This window comes from Orcinus orca, chromosome 11 (genome assembly GCF_937001465.1).
Source record: "Orcinus orca chromosome 11, mOrcOrc1.1, whole genome shotgun sequence".
In the NCBI taxonomy this organism is placed as follows: Eukaryota; Metazoa; Chordata; class Mammalia; order Artiodactyla; family Delphinidae; genus Orcinus; species Orcinus orca.
In genome coordinates, this window is record NC_064569.1 from 21,809,434 (window position 1) to 21,823,404 (window position 13,971).

Consider the following 13,971-nt stretch of genomic DNA (forward strand, 5'->3'; position numbering starts at 1 on the left):
TGGGGAGAAGGTGTAGGCAGAAGGGAGAAGAAGCTGATGGGAGCAGGCAGGTGTGAGGAACGAGACCCAGAGTGGATGAGACAGATCTGCCTGAAGGCGAGGGACAGGCTGGAAGCAGAGATGAGGCAGGACCATCAAAAAGAAGCATCGCGAGGGGCAGAATGGTGGTGGGAAAAATTAAGTCCAGAAGTCCAGGAAAGAGATGTTCAGATGATGACTGGTCACTGTGGCATCTTCCTCCGGCAAGCCAACCTGCCTGACACTTCTGAGCACTGTGAGCTGTGCTGTGAACTTATGTCGTTTATACTGACCTGGAAGGAGCTCAGTCTGATGAAACATTGACAGGAGCTGAAGGGACATTAGAGAGAGTCCTTAAAATGAAGCTGCCTGGACCTTTGCTACCTGCTGTTCGGTGATTGTCACCGTACTAAACCTCATTTCTGTTCTTTCTCATCCTCCAACTCCACATATACACGTCCTCGGAGTCCCAACTTGCACACAGGTAAGCCTTTCTTGCTTGCTTACTTGCTTTCTTTTTTTTTTTTTTTTTTGCGGTACGCGGGACTCTCACTGCTGTGGCCTCTCCCGTTGCGGAGCACAGGCTCCGGACGCTCAGGCTCAGCGGCCATGGCTCACGGGCCCAGCCGCTCCGCGGCATGTGGGATCTTCCCAGACCGGGTCACGAACCTGCGTCCCCTGCATCGGCAGGCGGACTCTCAACCACTGCGCCACCGGGGAAGCCCTTGCTTGATTTTTTTGATACACTCGATATTTTAAGTGAACTAAGGCTCCTGGTTTCAAGGCATTGTAGCTGGTGTCTTTACAAAGAGCAATCACAGCTCTTAACCAGCAGTCATGCTTCAAGGATATTTGCTAAAAGGAGTCTTTTGCAACACACATTAAAAAGAATACCATTGAGTGAGCGAATGAGAATCACATACTAATCTTCGAAGAATCACAGCTTTGAACTGAAAGAGACTGTAAAGATCACATTTAGATTAACCTCCTGATTTTATAAAGGAAGAAACTATTTTCTGGCAGACTTTTTGCTGCAAATATTTTCCTCCTTTCCCACCCATAGAACACTATTAAAAAATGTTTCTGCTCCACCTTCCATCTCAATTTCCCTTCTCCTTTTAAAAAGCAACTACGCTGCCAGGAAAAGCATTTCAAGGTGGATCATGTGAAGTCCCAGCCAAGGCAAAAAAAAAAAAGTTAAATTGAAGAAGCAGCTGGTTCTTTGCCACTAGATGGGGAGTTAGCACGCCCTCATTCTCCTCCCCCGATCTTCTGGGGCAAGGGGTACTACTGGACATTTGTGTATCCAAGGTGCCTCTAGTACCCTCCCTCCTTATCTCTTCTCTACCCTGGGTTGGGCCCACAGGGCTACGTGAGTCACCAGTGCAGCTGGAATCCTTTTAGGGCAGGAGGATAATTTCAGGCTGCTGTGGTTACCTGTATTTTATTCTCTAAGACCAAAGGCACTTCAGCTCCCACCCTGAAACCTCAAAGGAAAGGAAATCCTAAAAGTAAATGGAATTTCCATCGATTTTTTTTTGGTGATTTCCCTTCTTCAATATTATAACATATATGCCAAAAAAAGAGATTATCTGGTTACCGACTGGGAACAGGCCGACCTTTCAGGGCTTGACTACAGAAACTCCAAGAACTTGGAGCTGTGAAAAAGCAAAATGGTAGAAGATGAAAAGAAACTATTCGGCTCTTATTTGACCTTTTGGCAGTTTTCTGATCTATTGTCTTTTCAAACTGCGGTGAGTTCAAGGGTTGGGGGGCAATTGTGAGAAGAAATGACAGTGGTGACCTAGACACCCGAATGAGCCCAAGTCTTACTCAATGGTTAGACTTTATTGCTCCATTTTGGAGGTTTAAATTTGAACCCCAGTTCCATTCAAACAACAAACAGATAAATGAAAGGATATTGACAGGATAACTAAACAACAAATTAGACTTAAGCTATTTCCAGACTGTGTCAAGTTCTATACCCTGCTCAAATGGAGATGATACTCTCACCTTTCCGAGTTAACACGTTATGTTGCTCTTAGGAGAATGTATAAGTACGATTCACATTTGTCCCAACCATTTAAATGACTCTCTAGTAGAACAAAATACACCCACGCACCTGCAATAAGTGATCTTAATTAATCACATTAGTATAGGCATACCTCAGAAATACTGCAGGTTCAGTTCCAGACCACCACAGCAAATCATATCGCAGTAAAAATGAGTCTCAGGAAGATTTTTTGGTTTCCCAGTGCATATAAAAGTTATGTTTACACCATGGTTTAGTCTATTAAGTGTACAACAGCATTATGTGTAAAAAAAAAATGTATACACCTTAACTTAAAAAATATTTTAATGCTAAAAATTGCTCACCAACTGGATTGTTTATTTTCTTTTAGCATCAAAGAAGGTCAGTGTCTACCCATGTTCAAACATTGCACGACATGCCTGTCCTAATAACAGTTGAGTCTTTCCACAGAGTGTATTCAAAATAACATGTCATTTGATAAATTCATAAATGTAAGAATAAATGAATGAAATTACCTTAATCATAAAAAAAAAATGCTAACCATCATCTGAGCCCTCACGGAATTACGATCTGTTGGCTGGTGGAGGCTCTTGCCTCAGTGTTGATGGCTGCTGACTGATCAGGGTGGGGCTTGGTGGTAGTTCAGGTGGTCACGGCAGTTTCTCAAAATAAGACAATAATGAAGTCTGCTGCATCAATCTTCTTTTCATGAACAGTTTCTCTGTAGCTGTTTGACAGTATTTTAACCACAGTAGAACTTCTTTCAAATGTGGAGTCAATCCTCTCAAACCCTGCCACTGCTTTACCAACTCAGTTTATATAATATTCTAAATCCTTTGTTGTCATCCCAACAATCTTCACAGCATCTTCACCAGGAGCAGATTCCATCTCAAGAAACCACTTTCTTCTCTCATAAGAAACAACTCATCAATTGTTCAAGTTTTAACTTGAGATTATAGCAATTCAGTGACATCTTCAGGCTCCACTTCTAATTCTAGTTCTCTTGCTACTTATACCACATCTGCAGTTACTTCCTCCACTGAAGTTTTGAACCCCTCACAGTCATCCCTGAGGGCTGGGATCAACTTCTTCCAAACTCCTGTTAATGTTGATATTTTGACCTCTTCTCATGAATCACAAATGTTCTTAATGACATCTAGAATAAGAAGTCTTTCTATTTACTCTGCCCAGGTCCATCAGAAGAATCACTACCTAAGGCAGCTATAGTCTTATAAAATGTATTTCTTAAATAATAAGACTTGAAAGTCAAAATTATTCCCTGATCCATGGGCTGCCAAATGGATGCTGTGTTAGCAGGCAGGGAAACAACATTAATCTGGTTGTATGTCTCCATCAGAGCTCTTGCGTGACCAGGTGCCCTGTCAATGAGCAGTAATATTTTGGAAGAAATCTTTTCGTCTGAGCAGTAGGTTTCAACAGTGGGCTTAAAATATTCAGTAAACCATGTTGTAAGCAGATGTGCTGTCATCCAGGATCTGTTGTTGCGCTTATAGAGCACAGGCAAAGTAGAGTTAGCATAATTCTGAAGGGCCCTAGGATTTTCAGAAGGGTAAATGAGCACTGGCTTCAACTCAGTCACCAGCTGCTTTAGCCCGCAACAAGAGTTAGCCTGTCTTTTGAAGCTTTGAAGACAGGCATTGACTTCTCCTCTCTAGCTATGGAAGTCCTAGATGGCAACTTCTTCAAATAGAAGGCTGCTTTGTCTACACTGAAAATCTGTTGTTTAGTGTAGCCACCTTCATGAATCATCTGAGCTAGGTCTTCTGGATAATTTGCTGCAGCTTCTACCTTAGCACTTGCTGCTTAACCTTGCACTTCGATGTTATGGACATGGTTTCTTCCCTTAAACCCCATGAACCAACCTCTGCTAGCTTCAAACTTTTCTCCTGCGGTTTCCTCACCTCTCTCAGCCTTCAGAGAATTGAAGACCATTAGGGTTTTGCTCTGGATTAGGCTTTGGCTTAAAGAAATGTTGTGGCTGCTTTGATCTTCTCTCCAGATCACTACAATTTTCTCCATATCAGCAATAAGGCTGTTTCCCTTTCTTACCATTCATATGTTCACTGGAGTAGCACTTTTAACTTCCTTCAAGAACCTTCCTTTTGCATTCACTGCTTGGCTAACTGGTACAAGAGGCCTAGCTTTTAGTGTATCTTGGCTTTCAACATGCCTTCCTCACTAAGCTTAATCATTTCTAGCTTTTGATGTAAAGTGAGAGCCGTGCAACTCTTCCTTTCACTTGAACACATAGAGGCCACTGTATGGTTATTAACTGGCCTAATTTCAATATTGATGTGTCTCAGGGAATAGGGGTGCCCAAGGAGAGAAGGAGAGACGGGGAACGGCAGGTTGGTGGAGCGGTCAGAACACACACAACATTTATTGATTAAGTTGGCCGGCTTATGTGGACATGGCTAGTGGTGGCCAAAAACAATTACAAGAGCAACATCAAAGATCACAGATTATCATGACAAACATATTAATAATGAAAAAGTTTGAAATATTCTGAGAATTACCAAAATGTGACACAGAGACACAAAGTGAACAAATGCTGTTGGGAAAATGGCTCCAGCAGACTTGCTGGACTCAGGGGTGACACAAACCTTCCGTTTGTAAAAAATGCAATATCTGTGAAACGCAATAAAGCTAAGTGCAATAAAAGAAGGTATGCCTGTAGTAGTATCAATCCTTGATTGTGTATCCTTCAGCAAGCATAAAGAGAGACGCATAATTTTTTAAATGAAATGTACTTTCACAAATATATTGACAATATCCAGTTTATCAGCCTGTATATGGCATTTGCTTTTAACTTCTAAACATGACAAAGAAGAGCACTGCTTGACATAATCCTTCGATTCGAAAGATCAATTACACTGAATGGTGCCTGTGAATTCTAAATCACTGAGAGTAAATGACAGGTATTAGGCAAAGCGCACTGACTGAACAACATAGCCTGCTGGGAGTGAATACACTTGTTAGAAAACAGTATTTCTTTCCTTAAGTGAGTACATAGTGAATGAAAAGTTGATAGTTGATAGCTCTGAAGACGAGAATCTTCTGCCTCACTACAGTAAAGGCCAGGGCAGTGCCAGCTCCTTTTGTCTGCGTGTGAGTGTGCCTGGATAATTTTCTGAATGGACCACCTCTAGGGCACGAAAATGAGAAGCTGCTTCTGAACCTATCAATTTCTGCTGAGCATGCCAACTAAAAAGCCACCGTGACGGTGAACAGACACAACCTGGGAGCTAGACTCAGACTCCCAACCAGCTCTAGGATGAGGACAACTCCCAGTGACGTGAAGGGCTGCACTGTAACCAAGGACCCAGAAGAGGAAAACTTCTGTAATTGCCACTTTCCAAGGCAGCCATCCCCATTGCCTCAAACACGAATCACTGGCATCTAAGCCTACAGGATTTCCCAGAAAAACATATGAATGCTGTGTGCACACCCTATTTAAGACAGGCGCCACTGAGGCCGGCATGGAATTGAACTCCGGGACCGTAAGCCTTCACCTTCTCCACACACCTCTCTCTTCTTCCGCTCCCCTGGGTCTGACCTGCCAAACAATGACCAGACACATTTCTCTGAATGTCCAACCCCAACTGTGCTGGAGCAGAATTCTTAAGTGGTAAGTCGATCAAAAGGATAAAAAAAGACATAGTTCTATTGCACAGAATTTTCCAGACACAGTATGAGAAAAGAAAGCTGTTATCATTTACTTGAAAGAGCTGGCCTGTCCAGCAACAGTGCTTATAAAATTACCTGCTATTTTTAAAAAATTGTATTTTGCAAATGACTGCCAATAAAAATAAAGTTTCACTAAAATTAAGAAAATATAATCAAACACTTTTAATATACAAGAGCCAAGATGGTGCTACACCGGGTATTATACTGTGGCAATATTGCTACAGCTCCCTGACTCGTCCTTTAGAATAACAATTCTTTTTTCTCCAGGTACTTCCCGTAATCTGGGATTTCCTCTCTGGCATCAGCCTCAGTCTCACCCTGTACCACAGGAATTTTTCCCAGGCCTGACAATCCTGTCTCCACATATGGAAATTCCAGAAATGTGTTGTCTCTTGCTTCTTTTGCTAAGAATTTATAGAGTCTAATAGGGCTTTTTTAGGAATTTATAGCTTAAGAGAACTCAGCTATAATAACACATCTCCTAGAAGAGTTGCAAGATAATGCTGTAAGTTTGAAATGTCATCTTACACATAATAAATCATTTTCTTACTTGGCTAATTATTTAAGTCATTAATTTTTCTGTTTTGAAATACTTTCGAATTTATGGAAAGAGTTACAAGAATAGTACAAAGAACATCATAACACCCTCTGCCCACATTTATCAGATTCACAAATTCTGCCACATTTACATCCTCTCTCTCTCTGTACACACACACACACACACACACACACACACACACACACACACAATCTTTCCTGCACTCTTTGAGAGTTAGTTCCAAACATCATGACCTTTTTAACTCTCACTTCTTCAGCACGTATTTGCTAAAAACAAGTACATTCTCTTACATAACTACAGTACAGTACAATTATAAAATTCAGGAAATCTGATACAACACTACAACCTAATGTACAATCCATATTCAAATTTTACCAATTGTGCCAATAACGTCTTCTGTAGATAATAATTTTCCTGATCCAAAACCACATATTATATGTAGTTGTCATGTCTCTTTTATCTCCTTTATTCTGAAACAGTTTCTCAAACTTTATCTTTCATAACACTGACATTTTCGAAATGTTCAAGCCAGTTGTTCTATAAAATCCCCCCCTCAATTTGTACCTGTCTGATATTTCTTCATAATTAGATGGTGATTATGAATTTTTGTCAGGAATACTAAATAGGCAATGTTGTGTCCTTCTCAGTACGTCACATCTAGAGGCACATGATGTTGCTTTGTCCCAATTTTATTATTTTTTATTTTAAAAATTTATTTTCAACTCTGTATTTTGTTTACTTACCTTAAAGAATACCTATAAGACCGAGCCCCTACAGAAGTGTTAACTTCAAAAAAATTTACGGACCAAAATTCTAACCTCAGTAACAATTTTTCTAAAATATTAGTTCATCAGACTAATAAATAATTGAGTGGTGCAAAAGATAGGAAGACTAATTCCTTGCACTTTAATTCTTCGCAATGCTACTGACTTACTCATGAATCTTACGCAAATTTTAATCTCCCTGATTATGGTTTTCTATATTGGTACTTTTTACAAAACAGTGTGGAATCCAGGCACAATTCCATTACATTCGCAGATTGGCAATATTTATGAGCAAACAATGTATCCCTGCGAGGTACATTCTTTCTTTTCTGTTTTATGTAATGTAAATAAAGCCACATATTCACTTTTTCAAATGTACCTCAAGGCAACATTGACAAAAAGTACAGTACTTTTTTTTTTGTCTTGCAAGTATAGTTATGCTCCAAAGAAATCTAAAGAGTGTTTTACTATAAAAGCATTGTCCTCCCATATGTATGCAAGAGAATGATATTAAATAAACATTTAGTGCTAGTAAAAGCAAAAATGATTCCTTGAGAAGGGTTTTTAGAGTTGAGAGAAATGAAGAAAGCTCACTCTAACAAATTCTCTCAGAGGTATCTTGTGTAGTATAATCATCACTGTTATCAAATCGTGCTTAACAACAAACTATATTTTCTCACAGTTTACATTATGTATCCAATAATAGGAATGTATAAAAGAATTAATTTACCCTCTGATTTGCAAATATCAAGAGAAGGGATCTTAAACTATAGTCCTTAAATTCAAATTAATTTCAATGCCCCAAGAACCAGAATAACAGATTTCTAGGGTATTTACTACTAAACATATTCTTTCAAATTCCAAAAATCTAGGCAAAATCCACAAACCCTTTCCACAGATTAGGAAAATGCCTTTCCCCAAATAAAGAGACACCATTCTACACACCCCACGAGTCGAGTGTCAAAAGGAAGAGACCTCTGAGCCTCGGTTCACGCAGGACACATACAGGTATTTCTTACAACACAGCAAGAAGTTTCTTAGAGAATTATAGTGGGCTGATAAAAACTATCATGAATCACCATTTATACTGGAATAGAATTATGGTGTTTTATATTTAATTAATGGAGTAACACTGTGTGTCATGGTTAAGCACAAGTCACTCTACATGGAAAGTAGTCCATGGAAAACCACTCAGCACATACAGTCCTCAATGAACAGCAGCTATCTAGGAAATATATCATATAAGCCAACAAACAATTGCAATTACTTTTCATTTGGCCTCCAAGACAACGTATTCTCCTGGTTTTCCTCTTTCCTCACTGGTTCTCTGTCCCAGACTCTTTTGCAGGGGCCTGCTCTATCTTGGTGTTCAATGTTGGTGCATCCAGGATTCAGTCTTTAGATGTCATTTCTTCCCAATCAACAATCACTCCTTAAGTGATCATACTCATGTCTCCTATGCACCAATTCTCACATTCATATTTCTACCCTGACAATACCCTAAGTTCATCCACATATCCAACTGTCACCATAACATCCCCAACTGGATGCCTAACAGTCATTTCCCACCTGATGTGCCCAAACAGAAATCCCGATTGTCCCTACAACCCTACTTATCCACTAGTCTTTCTCACCTCAATAAACAGTACTACATTCATCCAACTGCTTTCAAAACCCAGGAATAATCTTTGACTCTCTTCTTTCTTTCCCATTTCACATCCAAGTCCTATGAGTCAGGACAGTACCATTCCAAATTCATCCACTTCTACCACTTCTATTCTAGTCCAACACCATCTTCCAATCCTGCCATAGCCTCCTTTCTATGGTCTTTCTAACATTTATGTCCACATACATGTTCACTACTGTCCACTCAGCAGCCAAAGTTATCAAATCATACTGATCCCTTCTCAAAACCCTCTGAAGTTGCCCATCAAACTTAGAGCACAATCCAAATTCAAGGGTCTACAAATCTCTACAGTCTGAGCTTCCCCGGCCTTTTCTCCTGTATTCTCCCTTCCCTCACTTTGCCTCAGCCAAAATGGCCTTCCTGCTGCTCCCCACACAGAACAAGCTGACTCTGCCTCAGGGCCGTCTTCCTTGATGCATGTAGGTCTCTGCTCAGACATCAGAGAGGTTGTTCAATGTAAACAAAAACTAGCTAGAAATGCAAACCAAAACTACAGTGAGGTATCACCTCACACCAGTCAGAATGGCCATCATCATAAAGTCTACATATAATAAATGCTGGAGAGGGTGTGGAGAAAAGGGAACCCTCCTGCACTGCTGGTGGGAATGTAAATTGATACAGCCACTATGGAGAACAGTATGGAAGTTCCTTAAAAAACTAAGAATAGAACTACCATGTGATCCTGCAATCCCATTCCTGGGCATATATCCAGAGAAAACCATAATTCGAAAAGATACATGCACCCCAATGTTCATAGCAGCACTATTTACAACAGCCAGACATGGAAGCAACCTAAATGTCCAGCAACAGATGACTGGATAAAGAAGATATGGTACATATATACAAGGGAATATTACTCAGACATAAAAAAGAATGTAATATTGCCATTTGCAGCAACATGGATGGACCTAGAAATTATCATACTAAGTGAAGTAAGTCAGGCAAAGGCAAATATCATATGATATCACTTACATGTGGAATCTTAAAAATGATACAAATGAACTTATATACAAACAGAAATAGTTACAGATGTAGAAAATAAACTTATGGTTACCAGGGAGTAAGGGGAGAAGGGATAAATTGGAAGATTAGGATTGACATATACACATTACTATATATAAAATAGACAACCAACAAGGTCCTACTATACACCACAAGGAACTATATTCAATATTTCACAATAACCTGTAAGGGAAAAGAATCTGAAAAAAAATAGATATATATGTATGTATAACGGAAACACTTTGCTGTACACCTGAAACTAACACAACATTGTAAATCAACTATACTTCAATTGAAAAAAAATCTACTCTAGCTAAAAATAACTGCCCCTCCCTTCTCCATCATGCTCCATATTGTCCTACTTGATTTTTGTCCATAGTATTATCCAATGTAATAGTGTATATTCATTTGTTTATTATCTGACTGTCTCCCCCAATAGGGAGAGGTGAGGGATTATGCCTATTTATTAATTGTCTGTCCCCCCTAGGGCTAAGGACTCTATCTTGTTCATCATTTTTTTTTTCCAGTGTCTAGAATAATGTCTGGCATGCAATAGTTGCTCAATAAATTCTTATTGAAAAATTAACCGTTCTCAGAGAGTTGAAAGAATGATTAAGGTATCCAGAGGTGAATGGAGTTCATGAGAAAATATGAGAATTATAACTATTGAAAAGAGTAGAAAACGTGTCTTAGAGGGCAGGCACACACAGGACAGTGGAGAGTACGTACAAGATATCAGCAAATTTTCAGAGGAATAAAATACTCTGTAGGGTATAACTCTGAAAGCAGACTATAAGCACTGAGAACAAAAATCGAAATCAATTTCTAAGTTTTTAAAGAATGGTCTGGTGTAAAGTAAACTGGGTATCGTAAAAAGCATCATACCAGGAAGATCTTTCCTTTCCTTTATTCTCCATTTGCTTTCATAGTGCCTCCCTGTCCCCCTCACCACTCTGTCTGAATATATACTATATATAATAGTTTCATTTTTCTATGTCTTAAGTCTTGGAGATTACCATCCTACATAACTTCACCATGTAGAATTCAGGTTATCTTTTAGTTACAGAATGTTTTCTTGGATTGGAATTTTAAATCTCAGGTCTGTTCCATTGTTTTGCTTTTCTTTTTCAGGGACTCCAATTATTCATATGATGGCCCTTCTTTGCCTTTCTTCCATTTCAACCACTTTCTCACTGACCATTTTTACTTGTTTCTTTAAATCCTTAACATTCTCATCACTGTTCTCCTGCCTTTCTTCAATGGTGCTTACTATACTTTCATTCAAATGTATTCGTCCTTTGATACCTTGTAATTCGATCTGTTATTTCTAAAAATAATAATAATAAAGTCTTTTTCTTTTCTGAGTCCAATCAACTTTCATTTCATTTCCCACTGGTTTGTGTTGGTCCATTTCTAACCTTAGTTCTTGGATTTATGATTCAAGGTGTATTTCATACATTCATGTTTCATGTTTGAAGATATTTAATTCAGTTTAGAGTATCATTGACAATTTTCTTCTCTTTCATGGTTGATGTTCAGAGAGAAATTTCCATCAACTGAAATGTTTTGATCTTACAGTCCTTTCATAGAGATGAAGATTGATTACATTTCTGCATTTCATGGACAAGGTGACAACATGAGCTGGTTTACAAGATCTTCAGTTCAGGAGCACCCTCTTCTGTCTGAGTCATGAAGTGCAGTTTCTTTAAAGTCTGGCTTTTGTTGGGGGGCAGTGGAGGAAGTTATATTTTCTTCAATTTTTTTTAATAGATCATTATTGGAGTATAATTGCTTCACAATACTGTGTTAGTTTCTTTTATCTGGTATTCTAGATTTCCCCACCTTGTTTCTTTTTGCCTTCACCAACAAGACTCCAAAGGGTGCCTCTTCCTTACTTTTAACCTCGTTCATCCCTAGAAGCATTGCTTTTCCACAACTGCTACCTGTGTACTTTCAAGTTCCTTCCTCCTTACTCAGTGCTCTTATCTACCTGGAATCTCTTTCAATATTTTCACCCTTAGGATAGACAGACTTTCTTTTTCTAAGGGTGGTTTTCTTTTTTCTTTTCTTTTCTTTTTTTTTTTTGGCCACACCATGTGGCTTGATGGATCTTAGCTCCCTGACCAGGGATTGAACCTAGGCCCCCGGAAGTGGAAGTAAGAAGTCCTAACCACTGGACCACCAAGGAATTCTAAGGGTGATTTTCGTACAATCCCTTCCTGTCTCTTCCACATGGTTTTTCCAGAACTCCCTAACTGTCCACAGACGCTCTCAGTAGGCACAGTGAGACAGTGCCACTAAAAACTGATGTTGCTTTTCCACTTATAATAACTGAAGTTCGGACTGTCCTCTGTTCTCTAGTTCTGCTGAAGGTGAGGGATTTATGGGGTATAATTTGCTTTTTATTGGTCTGTACAGATTTTTGGCAGATATAGAAGGAATTGAGATTTAGGCATCACAATTAATTACTTCAGCTACTTGTTCGTTTATCATTCCTAGTCATATATTTCTTCCCTATGTCCAAAGTTAGATTTCTGGCTTTACTGTTTAATCCTGTAGTGGATACTATAGTGGATACATTATGCTCCACCCGCATCGCCTCTTAGAGCTGAGGTATCTATTTCCTCAGTTGCTGGGCATGATGACTGCTGTCTTCTCGAAGCCGTGCTTCCCACTAAGAGTGACCCTTGTCCAGGGGGACTGCCTTACCCAAAGCTACACACCCCCTCTGTGATGAAGCCAGCAGTCAAGGCTGGCTAATGCGAGGATATAAAGCTCAGGCTCTTTGCCTTAATTTGTGACCACTTTGAAGGGCCAACTCAGCTCCAGAGCTCCCTGTAGGATCAGCAATGACCTCAATTGTAACCTCACTGTGGCTCAGCTTCTCTGTCTGCCCAATCCTACCTTCCCCACTTCCTTACAGCTGTATACCTTAAATGCACTCTTCAATATACATTCTGCAAACAATTCTATACCACACGGTATTTTCAGAGCATCCTACTTAAAGACAATCACCATCTGAAAAAAATTTTATTGAGTTATGAGATGGGCACTGTTATAAGTGCTTTGAATATGTTGTACACATTCACTTAATTCTCACATGGAGACTGTGAGGAAGATACTGTTATTTTCAACATCATATCTCAGATAAGAAAAGAAACTCTTGGAGAAGATAAGTACCTTGCCTAAGTTAATAAATGGTCAAGGCAGGATTTGAACATAGGCACTCTGACTCAAAAGCGCATGCTCTCTTGCCCACTTTACTGTACTGCCTCTTCTGCTAGCCTTGCACTCTCTGCTTCTCTGGTGTGACCCTGAGTGTGCCCATTCTCTGCATTTCTTATGCCATGCTATGAGGCGTAGCCAGCACATGACACACACCACGATGATCACAAGTATTAAGATTTTTTAACACATAATACTTCACTAGTGGATTGACCTTAACATGAGCTGCTGAAGGTGGAATTCATTGATCTTATGAAGTTGTCTTTTAAAGCTTTTCATTAAAAACAGAGAATAATGTTTGTATATCCAGCCTCTGGTCACTCAGTCCTATCACAGGATGACATTCCATTTGCACACATATATTAGCAGGTACATGTTAACAACCACTTCTCTATAGATTTGTTTTCTATCTCACCTCAAAGAAATACCAAAAAGATTATAACTTTTCTCCAAAGTTCTTACCTCCATCTTGAAATTTGCTTAATCTTTCAAAATACGATGACATGGGGGCCTGAACGATGTCAAGGATAGCCAGAAGTGTTCTTGTTAGCCTTAATAATTCACTGAAACTATAAAATCCAAAGTATATAAGATTCCGAGCCAAGTGGACCACCTTAATTTTAAAAAGGCGGGGAGAAAAAGAAAAGAAAAAGAAAAGAAAAACATTAGGAATGGAAATTAGCATTGACTTTTTATTCTCTAAGTTAGTGCAGGTATTTCTAACCTTTCTAATTCTTTAATACCTAGGAATTGAAATACCTGTGAAAGCAACCACTGAACTCCAATTTAGTCAAGTTTAGAATTAAATCCAAATAAGACCAGTTCATCAACCCCATCAAAGGCCCATGTGACAAGAAGATGAGGTATCTTGTCAACAGCCAGCAAGAACGGGACAAGACAAGATTTTAGTTGTATCAGGGTGGTTAAAAGAGGTTTACATTAGAATGATTTACCTCTTATTTAAACATTAACTTAC

The 13,971-nt window shown here is 39.2% G+C and overlaps 1 protein-coding gene across 3 annotated transcripts in view; it reads right to left on the bottom strand.

The window, feature by feature from the left end:
* Positions 1-13,971, bottom strand: part of ITPR2 (inositol 1,4,5-trisphosphate receptor type 2) — a 523,758-nt gene that overhangs the window by 328,589 nt on the left and 181,198 nt on the right. For all 3 annotated transcript variants that reach the window (XR_004483814.2, XM_033430221.2, XM_004270904.3), the window contains one exon: positions 13,458-13,608. Coding sequence is in view for 2 of the 3 variants with exons in the window: in XM_033430221.2 (XP_033286112.1) it covers positions 13,458-13,608 (151 nt within the window). In the remaining variant the exon portion in view is untranslated. The remainder of the gene's footprint in view (positions 1-13,457; positions 13,609-13,971) is intronic.